Here is a 26,186-nt window from a genome sequence, read left to right on the forward strand (position 1 = left end):
AATTCATATTGAAAAAAGCCCTTTATCATGTAGGAATTATTGATCGAAACCACACCTGCCACAGAACTTTATTTGCATTTGAATATCGCGCCTTACCAATCAATATAATTGGTAGGCCCCTACTTGGGAAGTGAGACCGTGTGCAGCTACAAAAATGGGTGGTTGTATTCAAATGAGTATAACTTGAGTTTGCTGTGAGCAATTGCAACAATTCTTGTTTTCATTTGGACGTGTAGAATTTGCTCTTTCCAGTGGTATTTTCAATTTTAGCAGATTTTTTACAGAGCTCGAGTTACAGTCCCTCAAACACGAGTTTACTTCTTTTTGACTCAGCCTGTACACATAGTATGAATTTTAACCAGAAATAGCCATTTAGACACAATCGAAACTTTAAAATTCTAAAAAGACACTCATATAGCCTATTTTGATAATTCTACGGTGCTTAGAAAGTTAGATTCTTATTAAACTGTAGAATTGAATGACGCTCTTTAACCATACACTAATTTTTAGCGCTTGATCGTGGTAACAACAATATAAAATACCCCGGGAATTTTGGCATGATTGAGTGCCATACATGAAAGATGCTATTTTGTAAATGAATAATCATTACTAATGTGAACAATAACAATATGTGTCAAACAAAATTCAATTTTCATTTCATGTCAATATATGCATTTGACGTTGACGTTGATCTTGAGGGACGCGCGGGCGACCACCTCATTTTTCTTTGGAAAGGACATCCCGTCGTGCTGGAAATTAAAATGATTCAATAAACACTTGATACGGTTGATGTTGGTATAAAAATGATTCGATGAGATCTCCTTTTCCACAACTTGAAGTAACAGTATTAAAGAAAAGGTCAAGAAACTTGACGATCCTAATTTGTGGAGTAACTTTACTACAAAGGTTTCTCACGATGACGCGAGATTGGATAGGAACTGTAACCTGTAAGGTAAGCTTACGTTAGAAATATTTCTTACTTACAAAAAAAAGTTTTGATATATTCCAACGGGTCGCACCCACGCAACGTCACTGAGAAGAGAACCATGACATAAGCCGGCAAACACGAAAGACGTTTTATAGAAAACTTATAAATGTCGGGTTGCATGAAGGTATTGAACGTTTTATAATAACATTCAAAAACATTTCTGAAAACCTGCTGCAAAGCATTCTAACATAATATAATAGTTAAGTGTTGATCAAAAAATTATAATTGACTTATCCTTAATTTTTATTTACTCTTCTTCATTGCTATCATCGTTATTAATATACCGTAAAATTCCGTCTACAAGCATATGCCTCTAAACGAGGTTTTTTTGACACAAGAGACAAGAGGCAGACACTCTCAACAAAAACATTATTTGGAGTTTGAACAACTATATTACTGATAAAGGCGGCTGTACAAACATGTATTTGTAAGACCAATCTATTGCAATGTTTTTGAGAAGGGTATTGGCCTTTCATATCTTTCGTTAAAAAAAACCCTCGTTTAGAGAGGCAAATATGCTTCTAGACGGAATTCTACGGTAGTGTTTTTTAGACAGAGTTATGTGCGCTTTATAAGTTTACATTACATTACATTACATTACATTACATTACATTACATTACATTACATTAGTACATCATAACATTAGATTACGGTACATTATATTAGATTACATTATTTTCATTACAATAAATTGCATTACTTTTTACTTTACTTTACTTTACTTTACTTTACTTTACTTTTACTTTACATTACATTACATTACATTACATTACATTGCATTGCATTGCATTGCATTGCATTGCATTACGTAACATTACATTAAATTGCATTGCATTACATTACTTTATTTTACTTTACTTTTCTTTACTTTTCTTTACTTTACTTTACTTTACTTTACTTTACTTTACTTTACTTTACTTTACTTTACTTTATTTTACTTTATTTTATTTTACATTATACATTACATTACATTACGTTACGTTACGTTACGTTACGTTACACTACATTAAATTGCATTACATTGCTTTATTCTACTTTACTTTACTTTCCTTTACTTTACTTTACTTTACTTTACTTTACTTTACTTTACTTTACTTTACTTTACTTTACTTTACTCTACTTTTAGTTATGTTAAAAAATACAAAAATCGTCCTAAAAATATAACACTTTTTTTTCGATTAAAAATATTATCCTGTTTTGCCAAATGAAACACATCCCAATTCTGTGAAGGAGGAGCAGCCTGCAATTTTGCAATTTTTTTTATATAAAAGCAGTCATAAAATTCCAAGACTTAGCACAAGTCTAAGTTTAAGCATTGAGAATCTTGACTTTAGGCTAAAATGTACTAATCGTATTATTTCAAGTTCATTTTTACCATATATTTGGCCCGTATTTTCAAAAATTTGCATGATTAAATTTGACTTTTATTACCAGTTAGGTCCAATTAAAGGATTTGTATTGAGCTTTGGCTTTTTTGATAAAACATGATAATATTTTCGAACAACCCCCAAAAAAAAAAAAAATAGTAATGTATTTTTCTGGAATTGGGAACAATATATATTAGTTAGAAATGTTACGCTCGATTCGTACTTTTGCGTACTTATTCGTTATTCAATTATTAATTTCCATTCATTTTCCTTTTCATTTTAACTTAACGAATATTTGATGACGTAAAATCGATAATATATTTCCACCAGATATTCAACGTCACGTCAGATATAATTGATTTTTATCAACAAAATTCGTAAGAAGATAAAACTGAATTTAAACAGATTGGATAACGAGTACTAATATTGCGTCAAATTTTCGACGTCGAATATGGAGTACGAATCGGGCTTTATTTCCAAGAAACCCATCTTAAACGGTTTATAATTATGTTGCTTGTTTTAATAACAACAATACCGATTAATTACTCGGTTTTTTGTTACGCCACACTCTAAATCAATGAAATCTAATATGCATGGCATCATCATAATGTTAAAGGCCTATTCAGTGATTTGCTCATCCGGAGGATCGTGTAAAAATCATCAAAGTTCAGATTTTGGCACCTTTGTTGGCGTCATAGATGTGCTAACAGCATACTAGTGGTTTGCCTGAAAGATGTGTATGGAAGACAAGATAATATATTTAACACGAATCTGTAAGTGCTCTACTTAAAAATAGAGTAGGCCTAATTAGCTACATGTATTTATACTAAATGGGTTATCAACTTTGTCAATACTGCTTTTTTTTTTCGATTTTTGTCAAACTTTTTTCATTTCAAAAATACCCAATGACAGTTTCAATGATTTATCATTTCACTTTAATTTGCGACGTCGAATATGGATTACGAATCGGGCTTTATTTCCAAGAAACCCATCTTAAACGGTTTATAATTATGTTGCTTGTTTTAATAACAAATACCGATTAATTACTCGGTTTTATGTTACGCCACATGCATGGCCTCATCATAATGTTAAAGGCCTATTCAGTGATTTGCTCATCCGGAGGATCGTGTAAAAATCATCAAAATTCAGATTTTGGCACCTTTGTTGGCGTCATAGATGTGCTAACATAGCCATAGGGTTGGCTGAAAGCTGTGTATGAAAGACAAGATGATACATTAACACGAATCGGTAAGTTCTCTACTTAAAAATTGAGTAATTAGCTACATGTATTTATACTAAATGGGTTTTCAACTTTGTCAATACTGCTTTTTTTTTCGATTTTTGTCAAACTTTTTTCATTTCAAAAATACCCAATGACAGTTTCAATGACTTATCATTTCACTTAAAGTAATTTTTGTACACAATATATTTTTTACACTTTCACTGGGGATCACTGAATGGGATAAAGGTGGTATACACCCCTTGATAAATTTGTGACTATTTGTGCATTTTTCTCAAAAAATAATAAGTGGAAACACACTGATAACAAAAGTTATGTATATTATAGGGGTAAGGAATCCAGTTACTACACTGGAATCAAGACAAGCGGTACGTTATTTATGACAAGAAAAGAGGTATGAACCTCTTGTCTTGAATCACTGAAAATTCATTGGATTCCTTGCCCCTATAATATACATAACTTTTGTTACAAGTGTGAAGTTGCTTTTTGAGAAAATGCAAAATTAGTCACAGGAGGTGTGGTACCACCTTAAAGTGCATGATGCAGTCATGTCTACAGTAGAATTCACCACGAACTTTGCAGGACTTTTAAGTCCTGCAAAGTTCGTGGTGAATTCTAATAGCTTTTAATGGGGTTTTTAAAAGCTATTAAACCAAGATAACACTCATTGAAAACAGCTCAACTGATTAAATCAGATCTTCTCTGGTTGTGCACATGTGTCTGTTTTATATGTGCGGTATCGCAATGAGCTGGTATTATAGCTTCAGTTGGGTAACCGATTATAAAGGAAACGCAAGGAAACAATGGTATGTGGACCTTTGTTCACGAAATGAGACAATGGTCTGCTTTTTGTTAACCAGCATTCTTGAAAATGAGCAACATAATGATTGTTGACTTAACACGGTTTGGAAATAATTTCTTCATATTTTTTGGTGTTATCTGTCGTTTACATATCCTTCCTAAAACACCAAAGTGCGCATATTTCCAAACATCTAAATTAGCTAAAAATTTAGGACATGTTACAAAACTATATTTTCTAGAATTTTAGAAGAGTACTTTTAATATTGGCCGGTTATTTTTCACACAGCGACGTTAACTAAGCAATGTACTATATACCTATAACATACACTAAAACACCAAAGTACGAATATTTCCAAACATCTAAATTAGCTAAAATTTAGGACATGTTACAAAACTATATTTTCTAGAATTTTAGAAGAGTACTTTTAATATTTTTCACACAGCGACGTTAACTAGGCAAATCCCCATACTTCTAACGTCAGTACGCTATTTGTAGAGGTCACGCGTCAATGGTAAGAGCACTGTGTATTGTGTATAGGAAAACGGACAGTAACTGTAGTATGGGTGTTTTTTTTTGTACCCAAACACATTCAAATGTCATTTTTCAAGTGCATGGGGTTAAAGAACTTTGTACTGACGGGTGAGTCTGTTTTGTGCATGAAAATGAGATAACGATTAGATGATTGACATGATCTGATGATCTATTCATTATCTTTGCAGCAAAGAGCAGAATGGATTTTTAATTTTGATTGATTGATTGACGGATATAAGTACACCTCTTGCTCAATATCATCAATTAAGGCTCCTTTGTGAAATAAATACACTATTAACTATTGATTGCAAAGACCTTTTTTAAAGACCTTTTCTTTCACGTTAATTTTTCCTCTCATTAAATTATATAAAAAAATAGTATGGTTAGAGGGATAGGGCAAACTATATTTACCGGATACCAGCCTTTCGGATTAAAGGGGTGATAGGCTCGTAGCTAGTACCGGTGATTGTTGTTGTTGTTGTTGTTGTTGATATGTTTCCTCGATATATTAAACCATGATTTGCTATGTTGCACTGTATTTTGATTATGGGGATGCCGGTTGTAGGGAAATCGTCTGTGATTGACCAATGCATAAAATAAATCTTGATAAAATAAAATATTATAGGAATTAAATATATGCATATGTAGATTTATTTTTAAAAATATGTTGTATTTTTCTGATATCGGAAGTAGTGATTGACAATGTCATGCTGTAATTCACGAGTTAGTTTTGTGAGGTTACGCAAAGTGTGGAAAGTCGTTCTTATTCTGATGTACATGTGACATACTTATCGCGGGCACATGTGCGGGCATGCAATCTCTTTTGTAACGTTTGTTATCCACTAAAATATCGCGAATATATACTTGTCGATTAAAACGGTACTTATTATCATGAACTAGTTCGAACATTCAAGAGATAGACATTTCTCTGTAACGCATGATATAGACATTATAATGATTAATTTATTTTTATGCTGAAACTTTACCAGACACTTTTATCATGGTTATTATTTATTTGAATTTTCAACACAAACCATCGGACACTGAACTGAATTGAAAAGGTGATGTCCGATTGAAACTGTCCAGTTTTCGTTGAGCAGATTCTTCCCAGGGTCGAGGCATCGGGTTGAGTTTCAGCGCAGATATAGGTCCGGTTGCATGCAGTGGTCAATAAATGACCAATAAAGTACGTTTGAGAAATACAGCAAGTCTTTTATAATGGTGGAATGATATGGTTTTGGAAACAGATGCTGCTAAGTTATAGCCACTGTGTATCTTAATCATGGGCGTCAATCGAGGGGCGAGGGGCGTGTCCTCCCACCTTTCAGCAAAATGATCATTTTTGTTCTTTTCAGCCACTTTTTGACAATTCAGGTCGATTGCCCCCCTCCCCTCCCCCTCCCACATTTAAAGACGGGTTGGCGCTAATGATCATAATGTATATTAATAAGTCTAATTGGTAGAAATTAATTTGGGTTTGTAAAGTTTGCAAGGATATAAATCAAACTTGACTGAAATGACTTGGTCGGGAGTAGTGGCGGAACCAGGATTTTTTTTGGGGGTGGGGGGTGGGGCATGGGAGGGTAAAGTGAATTTCAGGGGGGGGGATCAACAGACATTTGCGTAAAATTGCCGCACTAGTTGACATTTTCGTAACTTTGAGTTTTTAAGGCTGACAAGGCCTTAGAAGTGTGAGGGGGGGCGGGGGAGCAAGACAACTAGTTGGGCTCCCATAGTGCCACCACTGGTTTGGAGTAGTCTCTTACGCACCCAGGATGAGTATCTTTGTGCCTTCTTAAATGCAGCTCAGGAACAAAAAAAAAAAAGGGGGGGAGATATAGGGCCTAGATTAAAATAGACAGGGGAAAAAAATAAGGAAAAGAATAAGAATTTGTAAAGTTTTTTCACTTACAAATATTAAAATATAAATGCCTTGATCAATTTTAGCAAATGAGGTGTCATTTTAAAGCTTGCAAAATGCTTTCAAAGCATACTGAACTCAAAATTGACTTCACCCACCCCCCTTGGTGCGTCACATTAATGAGAAACAGCAAATTGCAATTAAAAAAATAAATAATGATTGCATGTTGTGACAAAACATCCAAACAAAATCACGTAGCCAAAGCGAAATCGACAAGAATCATTTTGAAATTTTTATAAGCCTGGAGCAACAAGTGCATGAATGTTGACACACGAAACCAATTGGATGAATTCCTAACTAAAATCAATGGTGAACTAGGCCTGTGTCTTAGATTAGCTCATTGATCTTCTACCAGACACTCATTTATTTCAATCTGATGAAATTTTCCAAGAAATCATATACATTGACAATGACCTAGCACTGGCTTCTGTACTGTACTCTGATACATGTATGATGATTTTCCAAACGCTCGGTGCTCTCTCCGCTCGCTATTCGAGAGGCGTCGCGGTACTCCCTATTCCATAAAAATAGAGAACTTATTTTTTGGGATTAATCCTTTAGTTATAAAGTCCTAGTTTAATACACTACTTTTCTGCACTGGCCACACATTAGAGAATGAATTTGGAGAAAACCTTCTGATAATTACAAACACTCGACGCTGAGCAGCAAGACCTTCCCTCTAAGCTTTTAATCCGATAAGCTGATTATCTATTTGTTTTCATGAATTGGAAGACATTCTTTGATGTATTACTGAGCTCAATCATCTTAAATTACTGGAGCGTGAACCACCCAGGCTGGTGGCTCAGCATAGTATTTTATTAACAGAAGGTTTTCTCCAAATTCATTTCCTAATGAATTCAAGCCATGTTAAAATTCCTTTTGTTTGCAACACATTATTGATATGTGATTTTACATTAACATCATAATTTGCCGCTAGGAACCAAAAATAATGAGGAGATAAAAGGAGGATAAAATCATTTTATATCCTTACCATAATATCAGGAATACAGCTGCATGAAGAATTTTATTTTTCTGGAAAAAAATACATGGCGAAATGTCATTCATAAACTAAAATAATCCTTTTGCATTCATATGTTAAGTATTGCTTCAAATCTTGCTTCGGCAGAATGATATTTAGTTGACACTATAGACGAATCTCATTTCACGCATTCCTACACCTCAATGGCAGCCATAGCTGGGTCCCCGTAGTGTATATCCCACCTAAAATATAGAATGATGCGTCCTTGGCGGGGATTTTAAACTGTATTTCATCACCCGTGTTATACACGTAGACAATAGAATGATGAAAGTTTACAACACAATACAACATAATATCGATTTTTAAGCAGCTTTAATCCACCCAATTGGGCAGCTACAACACCAGTTTGGTGCGCCGGGGACCCAGTCATGGCCGACTAAATTCTCACTATCACTTGGCTCGTGAGATTCGTCTATATGAATTATATTCCTGGGCCCACGGGCTATTGTTCAATTTCTGCACATGGCTATGCATGTTGTTTTTTCTCGGCATTTCTAACCTGTTTTTGGACATTATTAAGGGCTGGGGTATGAACGTTTAGACAGTATTTATTTTGGGACATTAGAGCACATCAGACATATCGAATTGCATTCTGAATACGAAGAATGTCATTCTGATATCAAATAATTTTGGTTTTTGAAATTCGCAATTTAATACACATTTTATGGCAAATCATTAAAATTGATATTTTTGATATTTAACAGTACTCGAAGTAAACTTTATAAATCTGATGATTTATACTTAACGTGTATGTAGGTGGGATGAAAAGCCGACGATCAATTGAAAATTTTGACCTTTCGTATTGAAGATATGGATTTTTTTTCCCAAAACACCAAAAAAAAATTAGGTCTTTTTGGGAAAAAATCTATATCTTCAATATGAAAGGTCAAAATTTTCAATTGAGCGTCGGCTTTTCCTCCCTGATACATACACTTTAAGAATATATCATTAGATTTATATAATTTACTTCGAGGACTGTTATATATCAAAAATTTGAAAAATATAAAATTTTTATAATTTGTCATAAAATTTGTATTATATTGTGATTTTCAAAAAATGAAAATTATTTGATATCAGAAAGACATGCTTCGTATTCAGAATGCAATTCGATAGGTCTGAGGTGCTCTCATGTCCCACAAAAAATACTGTCGAAACGCAATAAACGCTCATTTTAGATCCCTTAATGTAGTATTAAAATTGTTTGGGAAGGCCTTATTTAAACACATTGAATCCGTATAATAGAGCCCTAAGGTTTTCGTGATTGCATAAAAATAAAAATAATTTTAAAATTGTGAATTTGGTATGCGGTGTTTTTGGTGCAATCCAGACCTGTACCTGGAGGACAGGATATATCCTCCAGTGCATAAGGAGAATCGTTTCAATAAAAAATAACAAACGGTACTATTGAATTTGCTTACAAAAATGAAATTAATACAAACATACTTAGTCTTGGTCCAGTGGTTCTTGCAATGACTCCCTAAAAATCGATACACATCTTAAAATCGAACCCCCGTTGGCCAATCCCGAGGCCTCACGCCTACGCAGCACAAAACCTACATCACAAATTACAATGTCTAATATGTTATAGTCATCGATTGTAACCCATTCAGCTCAACAAGTTCATGTTGCATCAGCAATTTTAACCTACAATGTTTGTTAGATTTAAAGGACAAATGCCTTTAGTTATAATCTGCTAAACTGTAACAGGGAAAAGATACATGCTTCATATTTTTTTGCTATCGGCCGCTAGCTTTTGAACCCTGGAGTCTAGTCAGCCAATAGATACACGAGAATCGTAGACCGTTGTTTGTCTTCCCAGAATGCCGTGCGAAGTTGTGCAATAGATACCTCTGCATCACAACTTCACTGGCAGTAGCCTTTTTAGAGCGTTTGGGCGCCCTCGGCTGACCAAAAATTGCTTCCCCCTTCGGCTGGCCAAAAATCCCCCCCCCCAATTTTACCCTCCCACCAGGGCTCATAATTATTGCACAGCCCCTTAGGCGGACACACGCGTGGGTCCTGATGGAATCAGGCTCCAACAAAAGGCCAGTCCCAATAAACCATAATATGCTCAGGAACCGGGGGGCTTGGATGGCTCAGCCCTCTCAATAATTTTGGTGCGGGGCTCGAATACCCTTCATCCTTCTCCCGGGATCCCCCTCCCAAGAATTCCAGGTGAAGTGAAAAAAAATGTCATTAAATACCAGGAAAATGCGGGGTGTTTTTGACGTATTTTTTGCAGATTTGTCTGACTCCCTAAAATGGGTTATCAACAAAATGCTCATTTGGTCAGCCCCCATGTTGAAAATCTTCTTAAACCTACTGCAATTCGTACCTGCAAATCATTCAAGTGAACAAGCCCTTGGTTCGAGAAATAAGAAAATGGGTATACGGCGTTTATCTGATAAAATATCGACACTATGATACCACAGAGTGACTTTGAAATGGTCTCATTTCTCGCAATTTTATTCATTTATACATCTGTGAAAATATCACATGTTCTTATGGGATATCTCCAATTCTTCCTTCAACTTATAGCATCTGATAACGGGAACTTGTTGAACTGAGCTTGTTTTTACGCTTCTGGGGGATATCGATAAAACGGCGCCAAACACGCCACCGTCGCAAAACACTGTGTAAGTAGTGAAAAAAAGTGCGCAACATTTTTTTCTCAGAATATAAATTAAATTATTTATAGGTTTAATTGCGAAATGATTTGGAAAAAATATTATGAAAAATGATCCGTGTGAGGTGAGGCAAAATTGTACTAGTTACACTCTTATTTCGCCCATTAAAAAAGTCTTAAACAATCTTAATCAATCTTAAACTCGTGTTAGTTACGTGGTCCTCTCGTCGAAATATTGGTTAAGGGCCCTTAATTTTCTTGTTGTTTAAGGCTCAAATCAATAGTTGGTTAAAACTTTTAACCAATAAATGCATATAGCATTTTAACCAGCTTCAAGTTTAAGTGCTTAACCAACTAGGTTGTTTAAGGTCTTTTAATCAATATTTGCTTAATAACTCTAAACAGATAATGATTTATATGTTCTATTTTATCTAAGGATTGTTTAAGAAATACAACTGCTTAATCAATGGTTGTATTGGATTTAATTATGATTGGGACTTTCTTTCTTTTCTTTTTTTAAATTTTATACTGAAACATAATTCATGATAGATTTGAAGTCATCAGATCTTGGTCAACTGTGAGATTCGTTCAAAAATACAATTTCATGCATAAAGTTTTTTTTTTATCAGTTCAACCCGCTATGTATCCGGGCAATGTATCCGAGTAAAAAATTAAAATCTATAGTAAGCCTTTCTCTCTCGCATGCATTACGATACAATGCTAAAATACAATACATCAACGCTAATAAATTCACACACTCGATATCCAGCATACCGATACGGTATCCAGCATACCGATACTTCAATGCATCTCGTCTACATTGTAAACTATTGTAAACTATTGTGCGTATGCCCAAAACTGAACATCGCGGTACACACATTGGTGATATACATGTACGCTGCACGTAGAACAGTACAGTACAGTATCGCTAGAATGTCAATCCCAATGACGTTGTTAAATCTAGCAAATGAACGCATCAATATCCATCCTTTATGTCTCAATGATGTCTATGCATAACTTATCAAACGAATCTCGAGTTTGGTGCAACCTGATTGACTCAAACCTACCTATTTGAACGAAGTTTCAGGATACCATAAGCAGCACGACCAGCATTCACTCGTGGCCGCCATTTGCTTTTGTCATTTTAAACAATAATTGGTTAAAATTCCGTGGCGCGAGATGTATCGTTAAACAGGTAAAGTACAATTCCACTAAACATTACACAGTTTAACGCCTTTTAACGTAACAAAAAATAACCACCTTTATACGCTCGAGTTTAACAGTCTTTTAACATACGTTAAACTTTGCAGATTAAGCGCAAAATCACGCCTTTGAACATTAATTGTTTAAAAATCTTAAACTTTTCTTCTTATACTTGGCGACTGTTAACTGCCGGAACAAGAGTGTATGTAAATTAATTTTAGTTAATAAGTAGTAGTTTTTTTTCCTTTTAGTGTTATCATGTACACATAACAATTTGGTGACCCATATTTCATTCATACCAAGGATGAGAAAAAATGATGTGCCCAATTTCAATTCCATTGAAGTGGTTCATTATGATTTTGCATGTGTGATCCGTCACACGAAACTGGGGACGACTTACTTTCGAGATAAAAGGCTTAAAAGATACTCCCACATTTTTTTTTAATTTCTGAAATTTAGCTTTTAGTGTTTTTAGATGTAATAATTCACGTTAGGGGGCCTATACTTACCAAATCGGATTCCAAATGAAACCATCTACAATCTGACCAACACCACTCCACTGGTTGCCAGAGTCAAGATTCATCAACTCAAATTTCTCGGCCATATACTGCGTCTTGAAGATGACGAGCATGTGATAGAAAATGCCCTTTATATTCTACCACATGGGAAGAGGAAACCGGAACGGCCGCGCACACTGTACTTACAGTATGCCCAGCACCTCCTGGGAAATACTGAAGGGATGCTGCAGCCAAACAAAATTGTTTCGCTTGCCCAAGATCGCAATAGTTGGAGAAAGCTTGTAGTCGCCTGCTCCGCAGCCGACTGATGATGATGACTTACCAACAACAAACTCAAGTAGGCCAATATTAAGAAAAGCATGATTATATTGTCACATTTTCTGATCACTTTTGTTAATTCAGATTCAGTGCTTATGGGTCCATCGGAAGGAAAAACAACAGTTGGCAAATGTATTGGTAACACTGACAAAACATGCAATTTAACAATCTTGTCATTTTGAAAAGGGATACAAGTGTTTTATGTCCCATGCAAAATCAAAATTACCGTCAAATGTGATATATTGTTTGTTCCTAATATGCCAAGTAAAATCAGTAAAATGGGCATAGGAGATTTTTCTTGATCACGGATGTAAAATTACTGTAGGCCTATATAGTTTACATGGACAATAAAATTATTATATCTAAAAGGAAGTCATGAAAAATTGTGGCAATATCTATTTGGTAAAAATGTAATTTTGAAGCTCGTTAATCTTACAGCTATATAAAACGATGTTCCAGGTTTTGAGGGAATTGGGTCACATGCCGTATACGTTACATTCAGGTTCCCATTGCTTATTGCTGCACATCCCAACAAGTATTATAGGTAAAATCAATGTTATGGCAAGCCTTGTGTAGTGTATATTACATGCAATATTGATATTAATATTTTAAACCATTTTGACTTTGAACTTATCAGCTTTGCCCTGATTTCTTTTATCATATACTATAAACCACAATGGTACTCTTTTTAAACGGTTTGCACCATGCATGTAGGCGCGTAGCAAAAGTAAACTTTCCTGCCGTTCGGGGATTTGACATAGAAGCTCTTGTTCCGGGTCTTGTTCACCAGGTCCTAAATTAAACTTTCGTCTTGTGCGAGTGGTTTGAACGAGAGACTCTTGTTCACCCGGTGCAAAATTAAACTTTCATCCCATTCGGGATTTGAACGAGAGATTCTTGTTCAAACGGTGCAAAATTAAACTTCCGTCCCGTTCGGGGGTTTGAACCAGAGACTCTTGTTCACCCGACGCAAGTCCCGTTTGGGGGTTTGAACATGTATGTTCTCTCCAGCCTCTTGTCTAACCAGAAAGAAACTTTCGTCCAGTTCATGTTCAATTGTACTTGAATATTTGCTGAAAATTAGGAATAATTATTTTGCCGCTAGGAACTAAAATTAACGAAGAGACAAAAATGACAATAGCCATGACCAAGAGTGCAGCTGCACTGCTGCATCCATACTTTTTATTTCTGGAAAACAAATGAAAGGTCATACACAACCCGTAAATCTTTTTTGCACTCATACTTATAATGTATTCTTCAAATATTGCATTTTGATTCGACAGAATGATATTTTGTATAAAATAGTATAAAACAATTGAATATGCACTTTCAAACACCCCCCATCACCACCCACAGAACCACCACTGCAATCTCTAATTTGCTCTACAAATTTGTCAAGACGTCTTTTCTTGATTTGGTTTGCTAGCTTATTTAATTTTCCTCGTTACCGTATTTCAAACAATTAGCTGGAAAATTGGCTATTCTGATTTAAATTTATACACCCCCTATGGGAGACACGACCTTAATCCCCTAAACAAGGGGCGCTGATTTCAAATCCATTCAGGTAACCCAATTTGAAATTCATACTCCCTGTGTAGAAGATTAAGGTAATGTCTTCCATAGGGGGTATCGATTTTAACTGGAATAACAAAAGGTGATCCACTTCTTAGAAAGAAATTTGTGAATCCTACTACTAATTAGAATGGTGAAATATAAACAAGAAGTATAAAAGAGCCAAATAAGTAAAAGGAATAGTGCTGTATGTATAGCTGAGGGGCCTATATCCAACCACAACATCGACGGATACAATTAGTAGAGTATTTATCTGAAATAAAATAGCCAGTTAAGTATATATCGTGCAACAAATGCTCCGCCTTAAATTGACTAGCTGTCCAATGTTACAACAAACAAACCGCTTCACAAGCAGAAAAGATCACCGACTTTGATCATCCTTCCCCAAGTGATTTATTTCAAGAATGATCAAACCAAGACTAGAAATATTAGTACTAAATCTTATAAAGTTTCGTGTAGATATGGAATACCATTTCTCGAAAATGTGAAATTTTGATTTCATTTTCTTTCAACAAGTTGTAACATTAATTGTTGTACTTTTGACTTCACACGACATGTGAGCAGGGAATGGGTTACAAGCTGTTCATTGGTCAACTACATTTCGCATTTTTCACCTGATATTGTATTACAAAATAGATAAAAATTTCTGGTTCAAATGTTGTTCCTGACCGATATTATCTTCACCGGTCATGCAGGTATGTTGCTCTGTTGTAACATGATTTCCTATTTCTCTTAGACATGAAATAACACAGATTTGTTCTCTATGTTTTCTAAGCGAAACTGATAACCTTAGGCTTAGCTTTCGGGACAGCCACATAGGATATCCACAGTATTGACGAAAAGTAGCTCTAGGCAACAGCTGTGACGAGTTGCCATAAATGAATGTATACATTTCCTTCTACTATCCCGACCATCCAGACCATACGATGTAATGTATAGAAACAGATATCTACCAATAAATTGTATGCAAATAGAAAAAGACTGGCCAGAAAATTGTCTCAAAGTGATTAATATTTATGAAGAAATCAAGGGTTCTGATGGACCTTGACATCGGCGGTGTCATTTTACTGGTGTCCGAATTATGCAATGCTGTAATACTGTGTCATTGTTTTTTCTTCAAGCTTTAGTATTTTGATAAACGCACAAATCAAATTAGACCAGGTCTAAAGTCAGACCTGGTTTAACTTGTTTTGTGCATACAGACCTTTCGCCTAATTTTGCCAATTCTACCACTAAATCTCGTCTATGAATACATTTTGGAGAGCTAAATGTTTTCAAAGTCTGAAAAAGAGATCATTGTGTCCAAAAAAATAAGAAAAAAAGAAAAAAGTAAATAAATACAAAATATAAAACTAAGGTTCCTAACAATAATGAACAATTATATTGCAGAATATAAACACCCCCTTTTTTATACAAGAGCAAAACACCAACACTCCCCCCCCTCCCACCCAAATATGTTTACCCGTATTAAGGGTAGACGAGGTATTGTTGGTCGAAGCAACCTAAAATCGATTTTCATTATCCAGATCAATACCGTAGAAACCCGTCTATAAGGAATAGAAGCGACTGTGATGATAGCATATTTCACGCTAGCGCCCTCCACAATATTATATCATTATGGAATTTGAGCAAATCATTTACCGACACAAGCAGGTATACAATGTATTATTTTATCTTTATTTCGCATCTCACGAGCATAGCTCACTTGGCAAGGCATAAGACTTTGGTTCTTTAGATCGGAAGATGGTGAGTTCGAGCCTCATCACGGTCACACAAACTTTTATAAACAAAATATTGTTCAAACTTTTCATTCATATTTTCTTGCATTTTCTAAAGACTCCTTTCGTGATCATTTTTTTTTTCATATTTAGTTTAATTTATTCTATTGTTTTTCTTTTATTGTTTCTTTTCTTTGTCTTTTTTTCTTGTTTAATTTTATTTTTTCTTTATTTTTCTTTGATTCATATAATATTGGCAGGATAAGGAGAGGAGGGAACTAAAGACCCATTCAGTGATTTGCTCATCCGGACGATCGTAAAAATCATCAAAATTCACCTTTGTCATTGTCATAGATGTGGTAACATAGCCTGCTAGTGGTTCAGCAGAAAACCGTGTGACACATAATATACATTTGGCTACATTTTATTATACGATAAATACGAATTTATTAAACATGGTAACAAATATTCTCTAGCAGATCGGTTATACGATGGAACTGGTAGGCATAGGCCTATTATAAATTCGGGATATTAAATATCTTCCTGACGAGACAGATCTGCGCATGTGGTCAAAGACGATTCCTTACTAGCCACAGACCGTCCGCTGGAATTAGTTGAATCGCTATGGCTGTTGGTCGGACCTCTCATCTCTCCACATCGATTGTGACCTATCCCCGACATTGCCCTTATGAACTCACATCCTCCTGTTTTATTCCAATACGCTGGCGAAGTTACGTAATAATCGGATTAACTACCATAGCAATAGGTGAAAACAATTTTTGAATATACCGCGTTATACAGTGAGCGTGTTTATAGTGAGCCAGATTATCCGGTATTTAGCGTCTAAGTACATCTTATACGGTATTGGTCGCCACTATAAACAGACCAATAGCGCTATTTGCCGCACATATTAAACGGAACTGATATCCTTTGAAATCGATGGATATTGCAGTATATTCATTCCGTATACGGCCACTATAAACAGACACGGATTAACGATACCGTTATTCAAGGAAGTGGAGTAGGGTCATATAACTCTCCGAGCTCAAATTTGTCACTGTAATAACACATCAGCTACAATATGGTACGGTACTGTAGCAATAATGTTAAAAAGTAGGCCAGTATCGTTTTGACGGCACACTATTTGAAACTGGCACCATATTTGTGTCTCCCACATTGCATTGCGGTGACCTCGAACACGCTGAGTTCAACCACCTCGGATTCAGAATAGCGCTATTGGTCGCCACTATAAACAGCCGAGATAACGGATATGTCACATTCCAGCCTAATCCCATATGCGTATAAAGATACCGTATAAATACCGTACACCACTATAAACACGCTCACTGATACGTTCAGGCGGTACCTCTTCATTGAACCATATCATGCTGCACCTGTAAGATCTTTGAAAAGACCAGTATTGTATTCAATCTATGATTGCAGACATACACAGTACAGGTGATGAGTGTAACCTGCTTGTAGCGCAGCGCGATATGTTCAAAATTGTTTTCACCTATTGCTATGGTAATTAATCCGATTAATTACGCAACTTCACCAGCGTATAATGGCCGAATAAATTCTGACCATCACTTGGCTTGTTGGATTCGTCTATACTACAATTCGCTGTCGAAGTGACGTAATAATCGCAATAACTACCATCAAGCAGATTGCACTAATCACCCGCGTATGTCACCAAACATAGATTGAATACCACTCTTTTCATAAATACTAATCTTACATGGCGAGTGATTAGCATTTCTTTGACAACTATGGTTTAATCATGGAGGTATATAAATAAATGGAGAATGATCGCCAGAATTCTAATCTCTTAAGTGGAGATTATCCGATTACCTCTATTCAATGAGTCACCAAACTTGAATGACTAGCCACTTCAGCCAAGCTATTGATCTCCACGATGGTTATGAGACTCTACCATGGTTCATTGATCGTCACTCCCAAAATTTCCTAATAGGAATTGACCCTACATTGACCCGTACCGGAAGGCTTGTAAAAGAGACTGTATAATGACGTCAGCTAGTCAATTAGCTGTTCAAAGTCGCCAGTTTTGATAGCTTATAGTTTCAATGTATGATTGTGCGAAAACCCGATGAAATTTGGATGTTCTGTTCTCAAGTTATGAAACTGTTTTCAACACTAGTTGTGCCGTAACTTGACAAATATACTTAGTTTTCATGTTCATATATTAAGCTTTTAAGGGGTCTGAGGGAGTTCAAATATAGTGCAAATGAAAGCAAAACGTTTTTACCTTCCGATTGTGAAAAATTATGTTGGGCCAATTTGGGCCAATTGAGTTAAGAGCGAGTAAAATTTACCGGAAGTACTTCGGAATTCAGCTAAAATCTTTTCATCATCATTAAACTTCTCATTTTATAATAAATAATTATCAGTATTTAGGCCTAAATGATTATTAATATAACTAATTAGGGGCCATCATTTTCTTTGGAGGGGGGTTCCAAATAGGCCTATCATAACTTTTTGGAAAGAAAAATAGGGGGTCATAGCCTAATTTAATTTTTCAAGAATCATGACCAAAATGTAGGGGGTCACAATATGACCACAGATATAGGCCTACAGATAGGGTGTTTATTTTATTCAAAAAGACTGATTTCAATGCAATTTTTTGGCGAAAATGACATTTTGATATTAAATTTTCTGAAACATGAGCACTTTCCAATAAACATTATAAGTAACTGCATTTAGCACCCCAATGAAATAAATGACCAGTGAAACAGACTTAACAATGTAATCAGCTTAACATAATCAATATCCCTGAAATTGCCTATTCAACAATAATTGGTCATAACCAACGTAGTACAAAAGATGCTTGGCTAGATCATTCTCCATTTATTTATATACCTCCATGGTTTAATGCATAGGTGCCACGTGAACGATGAAGTGCAGGGCTATATATTCGAAATTGTATTCATCAATTGCTATGGTAGTTAATCCGATTAATTACGTCACATCGACAGCGAATAGCCTATAGTATGGGTTCAAGTGGAACAAAAAATAGTGTATGTCCATTGCTAGCTATGGTAATTAATCATGTTAGTATTTACATCACTACTTCGGTGAAGACAAGAGAAGTGTGCCTTCTCTACCAACGCCTGTGATATAACAGGTGCAAGCGAAACAAAATTGAATGACCAGAATAGTTTCCTTTGTCAGATGAATTGATTGAAGTTTTTGAAGACACTCTATTCTTGATGGGACAATAGATTCAAATATGGAATAATTATTATTCCTCATCTATTTTTTTTTATTGAAAAAACTGCAATTGTGGCAACAGAACAATATTTATTTTGATTTCATTTCAAGTAGAAACAAAATCGTGCTTAAGCAAAAAACGCACCCTACCTCAAGAATTGGGATGGCACAAAGGTGCAACATAGGTTTTTATTGCAAAGACGAGGACAGACAAGTAGTTACAACACATCTGTCTAACCGTGGGTTTCGCTATTATTTAGAATAAATGCTTTTACTAGTTTCTATAAAACCACAAAATTACTAAAAAAACTATAAAAAAACTATAAAAAAAAAAAAAAACGCACCTAAAATTAAAAGTAGAAAGGTAGATTTGAAGAAAGATAAAAAGAACATGTCAAAAAGTTAAAATTAAACGAGAATGAAAAACGGAACCGGTGCCCGAACCATGCTCTCTTCAGCATGTCTTCAGTTCCAAAGTCTGACGCTCTATCAATTGAGCTATACGATCCTGATATACGAAACAGTCGTTATTATGTCAATACAATTGATTGGTGTTACAACATACTTAGATGGAATGCATAGCCACCCAGTGCCAGTATATATTTGTTCAAACTCCAAATACAACAAGCAACCAATTTTATTGAGGGCGTTTCTTAGGTATATCCTTGTAGACGGGGTTTTACGGTATATTATTGAAAATTAACACCTTGATGTTTTGCAAAAGTTCATTATACAAATCGTATATTTTGCAAACTTGCTTAATTTATTGTTGTTAATGAGTGATGTACGTTTTACAAAAGTGTTGTTGTTTCAGCCCTCTTTACAACGTAACTCAAGAACCGCAGCACCTATAAAAATATATCTGTGATATTTTAATTCTTTTACACGCTCGCTATGAATTGAGCAGTGCAGCTTTTGCCAAAGCTCACTACCATTCGTAAGATGCTGTGAACTACCAAATCACAACAGTTTAAAATAATAACCTTAAAACAATTAGCTGGAAAATGTGACCCATTTCGCAGAATAAAACTGAGAACATTAACAAAACGTAGAAAAGAGAGAGGTAAAAGGAATAGTGCTATAGCCGAGGGGCCTATATCCAATCACATCATCGACGTATACAATCTGTAGAGTATTTATCTGAAATAGAACAGCCAGTTATGTATATATCGTGCAACAAATGCTCCGCCTTAAATTGACTAACTGTCCAAAGTTACAACAAACAAACCGCTTCACAAGCAGAATAGATCACCGCGGACTTTGATCATCCTTCCCCAAGTCATTTATTTTAAGAATGACCAAACCAAGACTAGAAATATTAGTACTAAATCTTATAAACTTTCGTGTAGATATGGAATACCAATTTTCGCAAATGTGAAATTTTGATTTCATTTTCTTTCAACAAGTTGTAACATTAATTGTTGTACTTTTGACTTCACACGACATGTGAGCAGGGAATGGGTTACAAGCTGTTCATTGGTCAACTACATTTCGCATTTTTCACCTGATATTGTATTACAAAATAGATAAAAATTTCTGGTTCAAATGTTGTTCCTGACCGATATTATCTTCACCGGTCATGCAGGTATGTTGCTCTGTTGTAACATGATTTCCTATTTCTCTTAGACAAGAAATAACACAGATTTGTTCTAAATATTTTCTAAGCGAAACTGATAACCTTAGGCTTAGCTTTCGGGACAGCCATACACGATATCCACAGTATTGACGAAAAGTAGCTCTAGGCAACAGCTGTGACGAGTTGCCATAAATGAATGTATACATTTCCTTCTACCATCCTGACCATCCAGACCATACGATATAATGTATAGAAACATATATCTACCAATAAACAGTATGCAAATAGAAAAAGACTGGCCAGAAAATTGTCTCAAGGTGATTAATATTTATGAAGAAATCAAGGGTTGCGATGGATCTTGCCATCGGCGGTGTCATTTTACTGGTGTCCGTATAATGCAATGCTGTAATACTGTGTCATTGTATTTTTCTTTTAGTATTTTGATCTGTAAGAGTTCCTCGAAATTTTCGAAAATTCTTATACGGCTTATCTTGCAAAGGCAAACACAACTAAATCACGTATATGAATGCATTTTTGGAGAGTTAAATATTTCAGATATGAAAAAGATTACATTACAGGGCTAGATATAGATAGAATAACCTTTTCGTACATTCATTCTCTATTGTCTTTTTTTACATTTTTTTTACTGTATATATGCCTAGATAGCATAAAAGTCAATTTGGTTTGATTTTACTTATTTTATTTCAGCATATCAACATATAAACAGAATTAACATTATAGTCAAATAAAAATTGCATATTACAATAACAATGTGACAAATAATATGTAAAAAGCAAAACCATAAAAGGCGGATACTAAAACTAAAAAGATATGCTAAGGATGATCATACACTCTTTGAAAAAAAAAAACCGTTTAAAATGGAACCATTTTAAAAGCTTACCGAGAAATTAACGCTGATATCAGGACATGCTCCTTTTAGAATTTATGTCTGATGGTCGACTATTGTGGACACTGAATGCAGATTGGCTCGGCATAAATGTCGTATTCCTCTCTGTGGGTCTTTTAATGATAATTTACTTTGAATTCATTGTAACAACGTCAAAAATTACCCTTGAACAAAGGGTTCGTGGCTGCGTTCGGAAATCTGTATCTTCAGTGCGCGTACTGCCGTACCAATATCTCAAAAAAGGGCACGACTGTCGACTATGTTTTATATTTCCCGCATGGAAGCTCGCGTCTACGCCTAGCTTGCTTTAGTAAAAGCAGACCATTTATAGGGGAACTTAAATCCCTTGCCGTTGAAGTTATTACAGAACTTCATTTCGCAAAGTGAACATATGGCGAGTATTTTCCCCAAACCAAATTGGATTTCAAGTCACTGGTCCTAAATATTTCTACATAGAAAGAAGGGTGATTTATTTACGCGCATTTTGATACCCCATTTGTCAAATCGTCAGCCTGCTACGCTAATTGTCTAAGTCATTTTTACATGTTTCTCATTTGCAATTTTGATTTTCTGAATAATAAACCCATAATTAATAAAAACTTCCAGCCGGATTTTTCATTAACTTGTGGAATACATCTCTTTTGACATGTTTGATGTATTCGACAAGTTAATGAAGAATGCAGCTGGAAATTAGATTAATTATGGCTTTATTACTCAGAAAATCAAAATTGCAAATGAGAAACATGTAAAAATGACTTAGGCAATTAGCGTAGCAGGCTGACGAAATGTCGTTCAATATTAACAACACAGTATTGTGCTTTTACAGAAAAATACCCGAATTAAAAGTTGCAGTTTACAGCGATCAATGGTTATTACGCAAGCATTGTGGCACGTAAAAGCCCCCATTTATCTCGCGTTGACTTCAAATCAATACAAATTGTGTTGTTAATATTGAACGAAATTGGACAAATGGGGTATCAAAATGCGCGTAAATAAATCATCCCTCTTTCTATGTTAAAATATTGTGAACACAGTTATCAGTTCTGAAGCTATAGGCGTATTTATAACAGTTGCGTTACTTTTTGTGCAGTCTTTAGCAATTAGATGAATACATAAGAGGTAATTTTGTAGTCTATTTAGAAATGTGAAAATCATTGTTCTTAAATTGGAATATTTTCGTTTAGAATTTATACTCCTCACTACAGATTTTCGCGTTCACTTTGACTTCTAGAGGCTTTAATGGCAGTGGTTTTGAATAGAATCCTCTAGACGTTTAGGTTTGTGCTTTAGAGCCGCATTTCGCAAACTCTCTAATATAGAGCTGCGTTCCTGAATGATGTCAATGGTTTTTGTGGTGTGTCTTGGGCCATTTATATAATGGTCAGCGAAATCCCAGGGGGGGGCACTCAACACAAATGACCATACGGGTATGCTCCCCCGGAAAGACCCCCCTTTTGGGGTTTCGCAGCTCCGAAAGACCCCCTATATATATTTGACCAAAATAAAGCTCCGAAAGACCCTTGATTTTGATAATTTCAACTCTAAAAGACCCAAAAATTGCTCATTCCTCATATTTCTTGTTTTTTCAGGCAATTTTCAACCAAAAAGCCAAGAAAGACCCTTGATTTTGACTTTTGGCAGCTCCAAAAGACCCCATTTTACTTGTTCACAGCCCGGTTCGCAGCTCCGAAAGACCCCTTTTACCGGTACGCCATCAGCTCCCAAAGACCCACCACCTCAAAATTCCGGGGGAGCATACCCACCAAAAATTGTTGATGTGCCCCCCAGGAGCGACATCCGGTAAAAGTGTGTTGAGGTTTATCAGATGTGCGTAGGTCACTCTAAACCACTGCGCTTTTTTGATATATTTTAAATATTATACGATTGATTACCGCTTACAACTTCTAACTAGTTATCAGATTGTCAAACATGTCAATTAAAAGAAAACAATTTACACGTCCAGTAAATGTCTGATTTAAATTGTAACGCATACGGTTGTGAGATAATATTATCTGCTGAGTGGTCAAAATGTATATTCTCACTTTTTTCAATTTCAAAGTTTAAGGTTAGCAACTTTTTTAAACTGTTGCGATTTGGTAGTTTACAGCATCTTACGAATGGTAATGAGCTTTGGCAAACATTGCATTGATCATTTCATAGTGAGTGTGCATGTACATGGTGTAGAAGAATTCAAATATCACAGATAACTTTTGTAGATCCTGTGGTTCTTGAGTTATGTTGTAAAGAGGGTTGAAACAATAACACTTTTGTGAAACGTACATAACTCCTTAACAACAATGAGCAAGTTTTCAAAGTATATGATTTTTAGAATGAACTTCTGCAAAACATCAAAGTGTTATTTTTGAATAATATATTGATTTAGATAATGAAAATCGATTTCTTGGCTGCTTCGACCAACAATACCTAGTCTACCCTTAACTGCACAAAATCAGCGAGATTCTGCAATCCCATTTTAATTCAACATAATGCAACGATTCGATCTTGTCGCCAGACGGATCACGAAGGTGACGAAGAATCCACAAAAATGCTTCAGTGTCAGGTTCTCGACTAAATACAATGTGCAACCATTCATCATGCTCGGGGTGTGAACCAAATATGTTTAACACGGATTTCCATACGCATTTAAATCATACTACACTATGTTATACTCCCGATCAATAACCGCACGATGTTTAACACTCTCACCAAAATCGAAATAATGCGAATATATTCAAATCTGACAAAAATATATTTTCCCTTTTCTTTTTCAAGTCTAAACAACGGGTGAACTAAACATAAGGGAGAACACGTAATTTGAAATATGTAAGATAAAAATAATGTTCTCCAAATGTTTAATCAATTTTAATTGGCAAACAAGATACTTCTCAATATTGACCTAGCAAACCTTACTGACTTGATTGTATAAACTTACTTTGCTTTGCCTACCAAGATCATGAAGATATAGGGAAAAAGTGGCACATGAATTAACATAGGACTCAATAAAAGGAAACTTTAGGAGATTTAAAGTAAATCTTTGCTATTTAAAATAAGTTACGTAATCAGAAAGCAAATGTTATTTGCTTTTTAGCTTTATATTTCGTTAAATAAATTATATTAATATCTCATCTCATACACAAAAAAATAGATAGGGCTGTTTCCAATTAGTTGCGCATTTTTGATTAAAAGCCCGCTTCTTCCACACTGTAAATCCAAGTGTTTAGGGTTTCTGTAACACTTTTTAAACACTGCAAGGTGTTTAATTTTTCATTTACACGGTAAAGGTATAGGACACCTAAACACCTAAATACCAACGTAAACATATAAACACAAAGAGTAAACACATGAGAATATTTAGATTCTAAACATTCAACATGTTTACCTTCATATTGTTCGGAAAGTAAATGCACATGTGTTTATTCTGTAAACATTTGGCGTGTTTACTTTCTAAACAATTTTGAAACTAAACATGTTGAATGTTTAGAATCTAAATACTCTCATATGCTTACTCTTTGTGTTTATGTGTTTACTTTGGTGTTTAGGTGTCCTATAGCTTTACTTTGTAAATGAAAAATTAAACACCTTGCAGTGTTTAAAAAGTTTACAGGAACCCTAAACACTTGGATTTACAGTGCATTGCAACATTGGACCCTCTTGAAATGCCCATATTTTACACTTTTATGATCTATCATAACATTTATATATTATAATGTATAAACCTTGAGTTTAATTTAGTGTTGTTAAACATGGTAGATATCGTGAAAGAACATACGTATTATTGGCGATTCCAGTTAAATTCATACACCCCCTATGGAAGACGTGACCTTAATCTCCCACACAAGGGGTGCAGATTTCAAATGGAGTCACCCATCAGGTAAACCCATTTGCCATTCACACCCCCTGTGCACAGACAAGGTCATGTCTTCCATAGGCGGTGTATTCATCTGGAATAGCCCTTTTGTCTCACAAAGCAACTGTTATCATAGTGTGCGTTTTCCGTATCCCGGATTGCTCTTCACAAGACGCGTGATGAAATCGGTGCTATAGCTGATGGACTAAATGGGGCAAATTACTCCAACCCAATTCAATAAGATACTCACATTATTATAGATTTATCATATTATATAGGCCTAAACCGTCTGTATAATGTCACAGTATTTAAGAGTGCAAGCCATAATGAATAGCATAAAATTTTAAAAAGTCTTTCGTTAGCGTGTTGCTTTTACACAAAGAGCTCTTACTTATCGTTTTGTTAATATCAGGGCAAACGATACAGAGAGCTTTAACCTCTGTGAAATTGACATGATGTAGGCGTACATTATTGTTATACATAATGAAACACGTGTTTGAATGTTTGATGATGGCTAGTATATCTTTGTCCACATTGTTTTATTACCCCCCCGGACACTACTGCAGTCTAACAGCATTTCTGATTGGTTGATAACTTGAAATGTTCATTTCAATTGCCAATTATGACTAGGCTTTAAACTATGGTCAAACTTGCATTTGTAGATGATCTCCTTGATTGGTTCAAAATTGGACACAATATTCATTTTGGCCAATCGGCAGGTAGTTCTCATGGGGTTAAAGTAACGTTTTCTTTTCTTACAAACCAAATGTTACATTAGAATGCT

The 26,186-nt window shown here is 35.1% G+C and overlaps 1 protein-coding gene across 3 annotated transcripts in view; it reads left to right on the forward strand.

Annotated features, from left to right (window-relative positions):
* The window catches only part of LOC140168117 (sodium-dependent dopamine transporter-like), a 98,202-nt gene that overhangs the window by 4,833 nt on the left and 67,183 nt on the right, over window positions 1-26,186 (forward strand). Inside the window, exon 1 of one of the 3 annotated variants that reach the window (XM_072191422.1) lies at window positions 757-952. The exons of 1 other annotated variant lie outside the window; for it this stretch is intronic. In XM_072191422.1, the coding sequence (XP_072047523.1) occupies window positions 812-952 (141 nt within the window). In that variant the 5' untranslated portion in view covers window positions 757-811. Of the gene's footprint in view, window positions 1-756; window positions 953-26,186 lie in introns of those variants that run through there. One more of the 3 variants, XM_072191424.1, reaches the window with a different exon arrangement.

This window comes from Amphiura filiformis, chromosome 13 (assembly GCF_039555335.1).
Source record: "Amphiura filiformis chromosome 13, Afil_fr2py, whole genome shotgun sequence".
NCBI classification, from domain to species: domain Eukaryota; kingdom Metazoa; phylum Echinodermata; class Ophiuroidea; order Amphilepidida; family Amphiuridae; genus Amphiura; species Amphiura filiformis.